Source organism: Rissa tridactyla, chromosome 1, assembly GCF_028500815.1.
Source record: "Rissa tridactyla isolate bRisTri1 chromosome 1, bRisTri1.patW.cur.20221130, whole genome shotgun sequence".
NCBI classification, from domain to species: Eukaryota; Metazoa; Chordata; class Aves; order Charadriiformes; family Laridae; genus Rissa; species Rissa tridactyla.
This window is the reverse complement of record NC_071466.1, coordinates 136,523,147-136,536,402: the sequence shown is the minus strand read 5'-3', so window position 1 is coordinate 136,536,402 and position 13,256 is coordinate 136,523,147. Positions and strand designations below refer to the sequence as shown.

At 41.0% G+C, this 13,256-nt stretch overlaps 1 protein-coding gene across 3 annotated transcripts in view; it reads left to right on the top strand.

Moving 5' to 3' along the window:
* KIAA0930 (KIAA0930 ortholog) overlaps positions 1-13,256 on the top strand; it is an 88,132-nt gene that overhangs the window by 61,603 nt on the left and 13,273 nt on the right. For 2 of the 3 annotated variants that reach the window (XR_008464556.1, XM_054189183.1), the window contains exons 3-7: positions 6,062-6,169; positions 7,483-7,560; positions 10,297-10,398; positions 10,850-10,990; positions 12,789-12,983. Coding sequence is in view for 2 of the 3 variants with exons in the window: in XM_054189183.1 (XP_054045158.1) it covers positions 6,062-6,169; positions 7,483-7,560; positions 10,297-10,398; positions 10,850-10,990; positions 12,789-12,983 (624 nt within the window). In the remaining variant the exon portion in view is untranslated. The remainder of the gene's footprint in view (positions 1-6,061; positions 6,170-7,482; positions 7,561-10,296; positions 10,399-10,849; positions 10,991-12,788; positions 12,984-13,256) is intronic. The other variant, XM_054189184.1, reaches the window with a different exon arrangement.

Below are 13,256 nucleotides of genomic sequence, written 5' to 3'. Positions count from 1 at the left end.
TCTCCATCTCACAGCTGCCTCTGGAGACAGTAGGAGCATTTCCTCACTGAACTTTTATTGTGGATAAAGTCTTGAATTTTGTTCACTGTATCTTCTTCCTCTCCCTTTTTGTGTTCAGCCCCCTCCCTTTTACTGTTTGTTAGTGAACGTGGTCTGAAAAAAAACTGAAAGTGGTGCTACTACTAGATAGACCTGTAATCGCATTAGACTTCTTTTTAACAGAAAACCAGAATCTTCTTTTTTTGGATGGCTTCTGAATGACAACAAAACAGTGCTCCTTGTAAACCCTGTTCTTGTTACCCCATTCTTTCGGTGCTGCCCAGCTTACAGCCTGTATTGATTTTGATTGTAGACTTCTTTTCAGGAGTTTTTCAAAGGCTTATGCGCTAAGCTTTGCAAACAAGGTGACTTTTCAGTTCACGCTGGTTTCATCAAACAGTTCTAATGCCTTGGGAACTATATAGAATTAATACTCCCCTGAGTGAGGTGGGTTGTTTTGTTTGGTTTTTTTTTTTTGGAAAGGGTGTTAATGTCCTAGCATTCATATTGTTAATATCAATTTAAAAGGTAAAGCATATGTGGGAAGTTTTGGGGAGCAAATAGGCATGGTGGGAAAACTACCAAGTTGTATCACAAAGATTTTAAACCTAGACTGGGATCTCAGATGGGTTTTTTTATTTCTGGGTTTTATGTTAAAAACATTCTAGCTCTCTGTAACTATACAACTAACGTGCTGTATTGTCTTCCAGTACAAGATCTGTGATTTTTATATGACTGGAGTTCTGTAAAGGTGACCAGTCCGCAATACATACATCTCCAAAAGACATATTTCTATGAATAAAATACATTAATATTAATAGATACTTTGCTCTTAGGATGTTCCTCTTGTGCAGATGATAGGTCCTGCCAACAGTTTCAGTAATAATGTGTGTTGTGGGTGGGAGTAGCTGCGGGGCTCTACAGGACCTCTGGTGCCACTCCAGAGTAGGCACAGGCATTGCAGCACAGAAGCCCATGAAGTCCTAGAGATGGACCATAGCTTGATTAGTATGCGAGACCTTTGTCAGAAGGTATCCAGAACATTTCCCGTGCATGGAAAAGAAATGGGTTGAGGAAGAGCGCGACGATGGTGAGGGTCCTGGGTAGCAGAAGTGGCAAAATGGAGGGGTCAAAAGGGGAAACAACGTTGGGTGGAGGTGTTGGTAAGGAGGCTCCGCAGGGACCAGCAACCGGGATTATAAAACTACAGTGGATTCAGATTTGCAGATGACACACACTGGTGCTGCATAAATTGCAATGAGGGCATGACCGTCGGACTACGCAGCCTAATCCCTGGGAAATGTGGATCCATTTATTAGTGTAGTTCAATACTTCAGTGCCAGCCATGCATGCAGGCTCTGGAAAGGACAGGCAAGGCACAGAGTACAAGTTATTTAGCACGTGATCGTTTTACTGTGCAGAAAAATTGCAATCCTGAGGGAGCAGTAAGGATGTGTACGCCAGTGCTGTGCCAGTACCAGAAAACTCCAATACTGGCGAAATACTAGAAGGATGCAAAAGGAGCACAAGATCTGTAGAGCTGCCCTGCTATGAGACCTCCTAAAGGGATTCTGTCTAGTTTATCTGAGAGATTAAAAAGTTACAAAAAAACCCCAAACCTGAGTATTAAAGAGCTTCTTAATATAGTGGAAATAGGCATGAGGAGAACCAGAGGCTGGCAAAAGGAAAGCAGCTGAATTAAATGAAGCTGCACACTTTCAGCCAAGAGGGTGATTAATCATTGGAATGAGTTCTCAAAATAAAGTATTTTCCCAGGCACTGTCTAGTCAAATGTGCTTAACTGGGCTTTGTGAAGAAGTAACAGGGTAAAAATGTCTGTGACACGTAGGTGGTCAGCCTAGCTGATGTAATTCTCCTTTCTAGCCTTAGCTTGGCAACCCTGTGAAAACTTTATAAAGCTGAAATAATGGATTTCAGCTTGCTGAAACTGTAGAAGGGTCGTCATCATGACTTGAATGAAGAAATACCCAGGCTGGCTTTTTTATTTCATTGGGAATAAATAATTAGTATTTACGTAGCTCTTTCTATTAATAAATTTCACGCTTGCAGGAAGGCACATCTAATCTAAAGCCAGATAAACAAGCATAGAGGTGAGGTATGGACAAGTGAATCAGCAGCAGACCTGGAAACAGACCCAGTGTCTCCTGGATCCCCAGCTGAGACAGACTTGTTTTCTTGGGAGGACTCAGCTGTCTGAAATCCAGCATTTTCTCCAGCCCATATCATTATTTAAGTCCTGAAGGCCAAATGTGACAACACGTATTAAGCCTAGAATATCACAAAATGGAGTTCTGATGAAAAGCGTGAGGTGTGCTATGAAATTGTATATATTTTTTTTGTCTCTATATTATATATATTATTTTATAGATATAAAAAATCAGGCTCATAGTTACCATGTGATTTTTATATAAATATAAGGCAACACTTCTGTAAGGCAGGTGTTTCTCTTCATTTAGGAAGCACTGTGTTCTGCACTGGCAGCACTGACTTCCTTAAACTCATGTAATGTTCTTTATTACTGAGAACTCATTGAGGTTTTGACGACAATCCTATTTGTTGATGTCCGAGTACTTAGAGGTCAGAACAGCGAACACGTTGGTCTTCTGTTTCCCATGCTGTCAATCCCAAGTGCCTACATTCACTCGAAATTACTCACTTAAACGTAAAAAGTTAATACTTAGCCCTTGATTTTTGGATTTGGAGTTCAGTGAAGAAAGTCCCTTGATGACAGTTAAAAGGTAGCTACTTCTATAGCATTTATGGGATCTTAACAGCTGCAGTTCTTTTGCACGTCAGGAACCTGAGTCATGGGGCTTTCTGAGGCTTCAGGTTTTGATTTTATGTTCTTGGCGTATATGCTGTTTATACATAGTACCAGGAAGATAAGCGTACAGATGCTGAACAAGCTTCCTAGAGATGTGGACAAATTAGGTCAGCCTGCCAAGGAGTTTAGACTGCTGATTTTAAACAATAGTGATTAACAGGTATGAAACGGTGAAAATTTGTGTTTAAAGTTCTCTGTTATTAGGGCGGTTGGGGTCTTTTTATTATTTTTTAGTGATTGATTTGGATGCCTCCTTCATTGTCAAATGCTGAGCAGGTGGCTGCAGGGTCTGAATGGAGTCAGCCCCTGTCTTTCTTACATCCTTGGCCCTGCCGGAGACTGCACGGTGTGCTGGTGACAACAGGATCGTTTGCTATGAGTTGAACTGAGCCTGTTGATTTATTTCCTGTAATACTGCATGGCCACCTTCACGTGTCCGGCACTGTCGCAGTAGAGGGTGGCTGGGATTAATTTGTGACGACACTTGCGTGGGAAACTGAGCCCCTGGAAAGTGCTGTTTGTTTTGTCCAACCCAGATTTAGCACTTTGCTTTATGTGTCAAGATGCTGTTTTACTACCTCTGGAAGAATTGTTTAGAAGTGAGTGAAGGAGCTGTTGCAGGTAGAGATGTTCATGCATTAAGGGGTGAGATTTTTATTTTTTTTTGAAAGTGACTTGTAATTTGGGTGCCTGCACTGTGAAGCATATGACCAGTCAGACAGGGAGCAGTGGTGCTGCTTGTTACAGCACCCTGGTAAGGCCTCATTGCGTTTTACAAAAGCAGCTCCTTTTTTGGTCGTGCGGAAAGTAAGGCATCCAAAATTACTGGCTGCTGTAGCAAATGCTGGCTTCTCGGCGTAACTGCTGCCAGAGTGCTGGGTAGGGCCCGTTTGTTCTCCTGATGCTCACCGGGGATGCTTACCCGGGCACGAGCAGGAGCTGCAAGACACGTCCAACAGATGTCAGCGCCGCAGAGAGCATTTGGAAGTCCATTTTCTGCATTTCTGGGGTCGGACGAGTGCTGCCTTTGTTGCTTCTGGCTGCTGATGGCTCCTTTCTCTCTGGGAAGGGGTCGCCCCTATCCTGCCCAATTGGACCTGTTGAACAGAGATCTGAACCCCATGCAGTTCATTGCCTGGCAAAAAAAATGAGTTCCCCAAATTCCCTAAATTAATTTCCTGTGTAATACAGTGTGGCTTAAGCACTTGGCTCAGGGAACAGCCGTGGCGGTGATTCACAGTGATCCACAGTGCCCTGTCCCACAGGTTGTACTGCCCAGGAATCCTACCCTAAATTAGTGGTTAGGGAAAAAGCGATTAGAGAGAGGCACTTTGTCTGTCACTATCTGTGACAAGGTTGGGGAGGGTTCCGTGAAAGAGCTGTTGTGCAATGGCTTTGTAATTGCTGAGGAGATGTAGTTCAGCATGTGAATTAATTTCACCAGCAGAAAACATTAGTGGCTGACTTCTGCAAAGGGAGGTTTAAACTTCATCATTAAGGAGATGGTTAAACTCTGCCTGGATTAAAATAAAGGCTCCATTGGTATGGGGGCAGAAGAGACTGAGGTGGTGTCTGCTGAGCACTTGGGCTCTCTTGCCCTGGCGTTACTTTAGAGCTGGAGTCTTACCCCACAACTACTTAGTCCTGCGTTTACCCGGTCCTCTCTCCGCGTCCTTCCTTTGGAGCCAGGATGGCTTTTGTTTCCTAGGGTATTTCAGGAATCTTGCGAATGTGATGTTTCTGTGCTTTCAGGTGTGAAAGTGTGCAAATCTCACCTTTGTTTATTTAAAGATGAATTTAAATTAGATTATTTCCTTCAGCTGCTCTTAGTTTATTTCGCAGTGACTCTCATTAGTTGGTGCGATTATATTGCCAATAGAAAAGTTCACGGTTAGGAGGTTTAGAAGAAAGAAAAACAAAACAAGGGAATGATGATGTATGAGTCTATAGGCGTTTTAAAAAGATATTTGTATTTAAAAAAAAAAGATAAAAAATTAATGATAGAAAACAGTGCATTCAGCTTTCATATTATGTAATGATGGTGTCAACCCTGAAATACTGTACTGTTTAACTCTTCTTCATTATATTTCGGTTTTGTAGCTTTAGAGCTAGAGGAGTTGAAATAAATACAGTTGCTATAGGGCTTAATCTCTACTCCATATGATTTCACTGGCATATTCTGACTTTTACGACAATCTGTTTTCTAACAAATGGGCTCAACCCTTCTTTGCCCCAAACAAAGCAAAGAAAGGTTCATGAATTGCTCTGTTTGCCGTGATGTCAGCTGGTCACAACATTCTAGATATTTCTTAACCATCTCTTAAAGCGTGTTACTGTGTTAACCAAAAAAGATACTGGACAAACAAAGAGAAAACAAATGTTTTTCCAGGTATTCTGTCAAGGTAGCGCATAGCTCTGACACCTGTGAAGTGTACTACTTGTCACCCTATCTTATATTACACAGCAGGTCAGAAATTAAGCCGTGCTGCAGATTGTTTTTGTAAAGTGTCAAACTACAGTTTAACTCTGTGTACTACATCAAGTTCTAAATTTATCTCAGTTGTTTCAATATGTTAGCATTGGTAGAGTCGTTTCTGCTTTCTGTGATTTTTTGGAATTTTTCATTTGCTTAGTTTTAGTACGCTGAAAATCTCACATCTAGAGGGATCCAATCGGTACTGTCAGTGCGAAACATTTAGAAGACAGCTTGCCAAAACGTCTTCTGTGAAGCATTAATTAGTGGACTTTGTCTTCCTAGGGTCTCCCACTGCACCTGGGAAAGAGCAACAGCTACCCAGCTAGATGATATTGAGCATTAGTTTGGTGACATGTTTGGTTTCAAGGGATCGTGTTAAGAGAAGTATATACATATGCAATATTTTATTTATTTCCATTTTGCTAAAACACACCCATCATAAGGAATAAATGAAGCCGCTGTCCAAAACGGAGATTCCCCTGCAGAGACCTGCTTCTCTCACCTGTTCTCCCTCATGTCCCCTGTCCCCGCCCGGCTTCACTTCTTCCACGAGGGCTGAATTTCCATGGTCAACAAAATCTGATCCTGACAGAAAAATACAGCAGGAAGCTACACAACGTGTAGCTTCTGGTGTCAGTTTTGTGTATGCATATACGTGTCTTTAGGTAATATTTTTTCAAGGAGATGTGATATTTTCTTAGCAGGTTGAAGTTGAAGTTTACCGGAGAGATTCTAAGAAGCTTCCTGGCCTGGGAGACCCTGACATTGACTGGGAAGAGAGTGTCTACTTGAACCTCATTCTACAGAAGGTAACAGTGATGCTTATCTAATTTTAGTGCCCTATTTATGCTAGAGAGATTTCAGGGAAGGCTCTGTTCTATACTTTTTCTTCCCTAGCTTGGGAGATTTGAACACTTCTGGAGGAGAGGAAGAAAACATGATTTTAATTTTCAGAGTCTGAACAACCATAAGCTGAGATGTTTATTAGTTTTCTGGTAGAGTCCTAATAGCTTTCCTCAAAAAAACCTTTAACTGTACCCATTGAAGCTGGGCTGAATTTTATGCTTTGTAACAAAGTTTTACAAAATAGAAGGCTTTGTCAAGTTTAATAGCTTCTGAGAGTGAACGAGACTGTTAGACAAGCAACATTTCCGTTAGAGTTCACAACAGTGGTGCAGCCAAGAGAGGGAACTGCTAACTGGAAATGCAGTAAAGGTGTTAGGTGTTGCACTGGGAGTTTGCTGCTCTTGATATCAGAGCTTTAATAAAACTTTTGGTTTTTTGGTGGTGGAAACATGAAGCTAGCACAAATTATTTGTTTAATTAACTCATAGGTTGTTCAGTTGTTGCGTATGTTACATTGGCACTTAGGGAAGCTGAACATTACTATAGTCATTCAAGATCCCTTAAAAGTTCTGTGGATTATGATCTTGGAATGAGAGACCACTGGCTCATTGCACGCATCCTGGAAAATAAATTGTTTTCATTCTCTCTCCTTCCTCCCAAAAGTCTCGTTGCAGAACAACTCTGCAGAGAGCAGTTTCCACCTTTATTTGATGCTGAATAAAACTAGAATCTGATTGCTACAGTCAGAATTTAGAGATGCTGCTACAGCTGGGCATTGCTATCCACAGCTACCACGCTTGCTCCTTACAAGTTTTTCCAGGTTGTTTGACAAGCTACGTTAAGGGTTTCTGACCTCTCTAATGTGTTGTTTGTATTCGTTAGTGTTTCTGTATTTCCCTTTTTGAACGGAGGGTATCTTTTCCATTTCTACCTTAAAGTGTGCTTGTGTGCATTTGTCTTGCTTATTCCTCCAGCTGACCAGTAAGCTAGCGTTAAACAGTATTGACAGTGGTTTCTTTACTCATAGGTTGTGCACCTCAGCAAACATCTGTGCAAAAGGTTTCAGTATCATTGAGTTAATAAACAAACACAGGCTTGAAAATTGTAGGCGTTTCAGTATAATAAGCAGAATAAAGAAATCAACAATACCAAAACATCTTATTTTTTAGCCAGCCAGCTAAAAAAATCAAGACAGAATGCATTCTGCTTCATGCACGTGAACGCTTTGTTTTTCTAACTCTAAACCTTTATTTCTCTATCTGGTGTCCTCTTTTAGCTGGATTATGTGGTGACATGTGCTGTGTGCACACGCTCTGATGGAGGAGATATTCACATTCACAAAAAGAAGTCTCAGGTGAGATTACCCTGTTATTACTGCGGATATGAGGTTGGCATCCGGTATTACCTAATCATAAAAACTACCAAACCAGGGCAGTGATTCTCAGGCTGTCCTCTGACAGATGCATCCTTTTGAAGCATCTCGAGTCTTTGTCTAGTGACGTTTCCTGCCAGTCAGCTAAATGTGAGATCTAAATGTCCTTTATAGCCTCTCTCAAAAAATTGTGAAGACCTCTGCGTGCTTTCAAGACTTATATCTTTGCCTCCTAGATTTGAGGGGAGTGCATTGGGAGGGAGCGCCCAACTGTTAACCAACCTGAGGGTAAACCTGAAATTGTATGAGACCTGAGTTACGAAAAGCCTTTGGGGTAAATCTGTAACGTGGCGCTGTTAAATGGTAGACAATTGACCGATTGCCAATTTCTCTTTTTATTGTTTTAGGAGATTCTTGTTTTCTCTCTTAAACTGCTCGTTCCATCTCCACACGGAAGGTTTTTATCACTTGCTTGCGTGCAGCATACAGTTAATACAGGGTTTAGCATAGTGGAGGAGACTGAATAATAAGTATGGAGGGGATAGGAACAAGAAACCCCAAACTTCTTCACTCAGTTTCCAGCAGATCTTGCCACAACTTCCCCTAGTTGACAGAAATTCTTCTTTAAAAGGCTCCTGTTGCCTTTAAAAGGCTGTTTCTCCTAGGCATTTCCACTCCTTTAGCTCATTCAGCTGTTTGCATAGCTTTACCTAAAATAAACCAATGCTCTTTAGTAATTTATTTTTGTTTTACCATTTCAAAACAATTGTTGCTTTGCCTACAAACAGAACTGGCAATGCTGATTATTTTATTTGTAATTTGCATTGGTTAGGCACATAATTCCCTTCTGGTGCTGTTGAGACACCACATTACACCACTGATGTAAGCCTTTTATTTCTCACTGCTTTTTCCACTGTTTACTAGCCATAATTTCACCCCAGGCTAACTTCTGCAAAATTCTTTTGAGAAAAATCTGTAAATATTGTGTGCAGGCTTGAAAACTAGGAAGATGAGATCGACCCTCAGTGCCTGTGTGCAGTGTTCAGAATAAGGAGAGGGTTTTCTGTTCCTCATTCCTAGAGGCTCATACTATAAATTTTTCTTTGTCTTCCCTTTTAAAATTTACCAGTACATACTAGTAACATTCCAACACCATGAAGTAGATCTGTGGAGAGAGAAAAGGCAATTCTATATACTGTGGAAAGCATGTTTCAGTCGGGCATTTCATTGTTACGTGCACCATTGAGGCTTTTAGTTTTAAATGAAGAAAAGACAACTTTTGGGGATCTGTATTACTGCTCTGGTGGTTCTTTGTTTAGAAAGCGTGTATTACCCTGTCAGTGTGCAGCCACGTGCTGAACGGGTAGAAGCCCTATTCAGGCACAGGACTTACTGTGCTACTCCAGACCGATGACAAAGCTACTGTGGTCATATCAGTAGAGTACCTAAGGTATAAAACCAGTGTAAAAAAAGGTTGACTTTCCCCTAAATTATTTTGCAGACTGCATAGTTTCTCTGCTGGCTTGACAATAAAATCTCTACAAACTGTATTTTCCTTAGGTGTGTCTGACTGGAGATAAGTTTGGGGGCTGTTTTTAGCTTTACATCGGATGGCATGAGAACAAGGATGGATGGAAGATGTCCTTGTTTCAGGCATTGGTGCAAGCGTCATCTTTGCGGAGTCTTGTTGCTTTGTAATGTTGTTTCTTGTCGAAGCGAGCTTTCTTTTTAATAATCTGTATTTAAATGTGCATGTAGGCTTCAAAAGTACAAATAAGGAAAAGCAACCCTCTCATGAATATCTAACATCCTACCCTTAGGCATATTTCATGTTGAATGGTTTGTGGCAAGAATATCACATGCCTGACAATCTGGGCAGATTCAAAGCTTTCAACACATTCACGGTGGGCTAAGATTTGACAGGTTTCTTGTAATTCAAAGCTTTGTTTGTAAACAGAGGTGGAAGCAAAGAAAGCTACTTGGTCTGAATTCTTCTCCCTGTTTACCTGCTTGCTGATCTTGTTGGAATGATAAAATCTAAAGCTTTTAGTTGTTTAAACATTGGTTGTTTAGAGGAGTGCAGTGACCAAAGGAGTTCAGGAACTGCTTCAGGGGGAGGAATGTGCAAGAACAACAACGGTGGATAGAGAAGGAAACAGAAGTGGAAAATGAAGATGAGAAATCAAGTGCTTGTCCTCCTGAGGGCCATGTACTGAGTGATGTTGATTTTTATCGTGGAACTAAGCAAACAATAACAATGAAATTAACTGTACAAACAAACACTGTTAGGTCAGCTACTCCACAATAACTTTCTTGCTGCGTGTGCTTTTTACTTTACAGCATGTTGCAGTAACTTAAAGGCAGCTCAAGGTGGTTTTCTATGTTAACAAAAAGAATACCTTGGCTGTACCGTAGGATGGTGAGAGGTCAGCTAAGCACAGGGACACTTACAGTGGAGCAACTAGTATTTGGTGACTTGCTTGTGAAAAGGCAAGGATTTCACAAGCGTGGTCATTATTGCAAAACAGGCTGTAGTCAGAAACCAACTCAGCTTTGCCTGCAGGATGTCCAGCATCTATAGCGTAGGTGAAAATGTTGGCTGACTGAGCGGTGTTGGACTGTGGTGTTTTGGTATTGCTTGCCTTGTATTCAGTGCATCCATTCCTGAGCACGTTTAACTGAGAAGATGGTTTGGGTTTTTTTCTGTATCTTCCTCAGCAAGTGTTTGCATCTCCTAGCAAACACCCAATGGACAGCAAAGGAGAGGAGTCAAAGATCAGCTACCCCAACATATTCTTCATGATTGACAGTTTTGAAGAGGTGAGTTCCTTGTTGCAGCAGCAGAGTTTTGTCCTGTTCTAGTCTTATGTCCCGATTAGCTGTTCTCTTGTACCTTTTGAGCGAACGGTCTTGGCTAATTGAGGGTTGTCTTCCCATAGTTTTTATTTCATTTGATTTTGTTTTATTTGACCTTCCTCTTCCTTTAATGTTTGAACTCTGAGCTTAAAGCTGGATTTTGGCATCTGTCTTTATGATGGGCTAAAGCAAGGCAAGTTGATGTGATAGCTGCTTATCTCAACACGTGATTTGCAGTATGCACTGCCTGGAGTCTGGTTTTTTGAAAGTCTAGCGTGGAGCATGCAGCTCCCGTGCTTTCTTCCATTTACGTTGAAAGTGCCTTGGGCCTAAGGAGAATCATGGGAATCTGAATATATTTGAACTTTAACAGCTGCGGTTTGCCTTGAAGTGTTTCATCTTGCATCTTTGGCAGGTTTTCAGTGACATGACTGTGGGAGAAGGAGAAATGGTCTGTGTGGAGCTGGTGGCCAGTGACAAAAGCAACACCTTCCAAGGGGTGATTTTTCAGGGGTCCATCCGCTATGAAGCACTCAAGAAGGTCTATGATAACAGGGTAAGGCACTTCTGAAAGACAACATCCCTTGTACAATGATACTCTGACCACAGTTTTAATTTGCTGCTCAGGCTGTTAGCTTTTTGTCCTGTTAGATCATCTGCATTGTAGTCTGTCCTTTTTGGCTTTGAAAATTACCTGAAAGCTAATGCTTTTGGCGCAGACAGCTGAGAGTCTTCAGATCAGGATGTATTTCCCGGGTGTTTGCCAAAAATAGTGAAGTTGATTAAGAAGCCAAGAGCATGACACAGGAATGGGTCTGAATAACAGAGTTCTAGGAGACACTTAATTTTCTTGAAAGGTCATAGATATTTCTAGTTACTTCAGAGAAGGCATGTTTTTCAGGGAGATCGTAAACTCTGATAACCTTGCTATATGTAAAATGTGTTTTTCTTTAGTTTGTTTTGTACTCACAGCATTTTCAACAGGCCGCTGTGGTTTCCTTGCCACAGAAGGAAGCTTTCTTTGCTTTCCTATAGAAACATGAAATACCAACACTCTCAGTTTCAAATTCAGTACTTAATGCTGAAGTTGAGAGAGTGTATGAGCCAATAAACTTCTCAGTTTGCTATGAAGACAGTCCCGAGGGGTTTTTAAAAAAAAAAAAAAAAAGCCAAAACAAAAAAAAAAAACCCAAACACAACAAGAATCTTAAAATTTTCAAAAACAATTTTTCAAGAGAACACGAAACTGGAATTGTTTCTCTGTCCCACCCTCATCTTATGGTGTCTCACAATCAGCAGGTGGGTTATTAAAATACGTAGGAATGCAGAATCACTAAAGTCAAAATAAGAAGAAAGCCTTGCAGTGGAAAGACAAAATTTGATGTGTTAATGTCACCTCATAGCCTAGGAATGTCCAGTTTGACCACGCTGCTACTTTACGTTGTTTTGTTAGATGAAATAAAATCGTTAGATCTTCAAATACTCAATTTCCAAAGGAAAAACTGGAAAAATTTGACCTTTTTTCTAACAGAACAGAAGCAAGCCCTCTATGCTTTTGAAGGTTACTTGATTTCAGTTGTGTCTGTTCATTCTTAGTATAGTACGAGCATCTTGGCCCTTTCAGGCGATAAGCTGCTGAAAGTAGTAATAAAGCACTTAAACTTATGGATAAGTCCTACTTATTTCACTTGGCAAAACCTTGACTGTTTCATATTGGTCTGTTCCTTTTTTCAGTTCTCAGTTCAGGTTTCAGTTCAGTTGTGTTAACTGGAAATTGAGCCCTTCTGTCTGTTGAGAGGGTTCAAAAGCTGTCAGGGTTTTGCGGTGAGCAATGGGATGCAGGTTAGTTGTGCATGGGGGCTGGTTCTTTATGCTTTGGGCTTGGCAATGTGGACACAGAAATGTCTGAATTGACTTGCCACAAAGTAGTGCCAGAGTTGCGTGGTGCGCTTTGCTAGTTTGGGGCATCCTGTGTGCGTGTCTATTGCTTTTTTGGATTTAAACGAGTGTCGCTGCACAGGCTGGCTTGTGCACGTGCCTGCTTGTGCTGTGGTGTGCCACATTGTGTGGGTCTGGATAAAAACCTTGTATTCTGTCTCAGTGTGCCATTGGGTAATTCTGCTTTTTGGATTGCTGAAGGAGTTGATTCTTCTCTGAGCTTCTGTTTTTGTATCTGTAATATTGCCTTCCTTCAGCTTGTGGCTTAAAATGCTTCTTGAGAATCAACAATAATGATCATTATCCACTATGTTTTTGACTTATTTTTAGATAACTGCTTTCAGTTTGAACGTTATTTTTGTCGAACACGGAGATGATATTACATGGGTTTTCTCCCCTGTCTTGATGTATTGTAGGTGAGTGTTGCAGCTAAGATGGCTCAAAGAATGTCTTTCGGCTTTTATAAATATAACAACATGGAGTTTGTCCGAATGAAAGGGCCGCAAGGGAAAGGACATGCAGAGATGGCAGTGAGTAGAGTTTCTACTGGTGACACTTCACCGTATGGGACAGAGGAAGATTCAAATCCAGACTCCCCAGTGCATGAGAGAGTAAGTAGCAGACAGAAATACTGACTTACGGTTAAGCATGAGCATGTTTTTGTTCTAAAGCCATAGGTGGACAGAAGCTGGGATTAACTCATATCAAGGTTCTAAATTTAGGTTTGCCTGTGTATATTTTTGAACGTACTCAGTATATGCAGATGGATTTTTATCAGTTTCCCTTGAGCAAATACTGAACACAAGAGATGACTGGATGATTCATACTTCTGGAGGAGTGTTTTGTTGGAACAACAGCAATGTTGATGCCAGGGAAAGTGATGA